The 954-nt window shown below is 48.5% G+C and overlaps 1 protein-coding gene across 1 annotated transcript; it reads right to left on the reverse strand.

Moving 5' to 3' along the window:
* Positions 1 to 108: 108 nt before the first annotated feature.
* Positions 109 to 952, reverse strand: LOC106512124 (nascent polypeptide-associated complex subunit alpha, muscle-specific form; the record flags this gene model as incomplete). Its single annotated transcript, XM_014000811.1, has 2 exons — positions 109 to 283; positions 368 to 952. Coding segments are annotated over 2 exons (760 nt in total), but the record flags the coding sequence as incomplete, so codon positions are not given.
* Between the last annotated feature and the right edge of the window lie 2 nt (positions 953 to 954).

The raw sequence follows: 954 nt of genomic DNA on the forward strand, positions 1-954 counted from the left end.
TCTCTCTCTCTCTCTCTCTCTCTCTCTCTCTCTCTCTCTCTCTCTCTCTCTCTCTCACTTGCTTTCTCAAGAACAAACAGCTGTGAAGGTGAAAGGAGATGCACTTACTTCAGTATTTTTTCTGGATTGTTTAGGAACAGCCAGTTACCCAGGCCCTGGCTGCCCAGGCCCATGTACTGAACAAAAGTCCTCACCCGGGCAATCTTGGCCAAATTATTTTCTTTTAGCTTCCGGTTGGGGCAGCCTGCCAACAGGTAAGTTTTGTACTGTTTCATGAATTTTACTGTAGGGGTGGAGAAGGAATAACAACATCAGGCATTTAAAGTCAATAAAATACTCTCATATTGTTAATAAAATTATAACTTACAGACATGACGTGGGAACCTGCCCTGCTGTTTCTCAGATGTCTTTTCTTCTTCTTCCTGTGACAGGGTGTGGATCTTTGTGGGATGCTTCACTGCTGGGGTCACCTGGGGTTCCATCTTGGCAGGGGAGATCTTCACAAAGTGTTTTATTTTAAATTTTTTGTGTGGTGTAGAAGTGGTGCTTACAGGTGTTTTTGAGGGTTGGTCTAATGTAGTTGATGGGGTTTGTTTGCGTTTTTCTGCCTTCTTTTTGTATTCTGTGGAGGGGACCTGTGGCACCCGTGAGGCCTGCTCCTTTGTCGGTGGCTGTGATGGTGTCTTTACCAGATGCTTTCTTTTCTCTTTTTTCTTTTTGGGGGCCTCAGGAGGCTGCTGTGGCAACTCAGCTGTTTCCCTCATGGCCGGGATGCTGGGATCCTCAGCCTGCAGTTGGGGGGCATCCTGGGGAGAGGAGGGTATGTCTTCGGGAGAGAAGGTGACATCTTCGGGAGAGGAGGGGACATCTTCGGGAGAGGAGGGGACATCTTCGGGAGAGGAGGGGACATCTTCGGGAGAGGAGGGGACATCTTCGGGAGAGGAGGGGACATCT

Source organism: Austrofundulus limnaeus, unplaced genomic scaffold (assembly GCF_001266775.1).
Source record: "Austrofundulus limnaeus strain Quisiro unplaced genomic scaffold, Austrofundulus_limnaeus-1.0 Scaffold4401, whole genome shotgun sequence".
Taxonomy (NCBI): domain Eukaryota; kingdom Metazoa; phylum Chordata; class Actinopteri; order Cyprinodontiformes; family Rivulidae; genus Austrofundulus; species Austrofundulus limnaeus.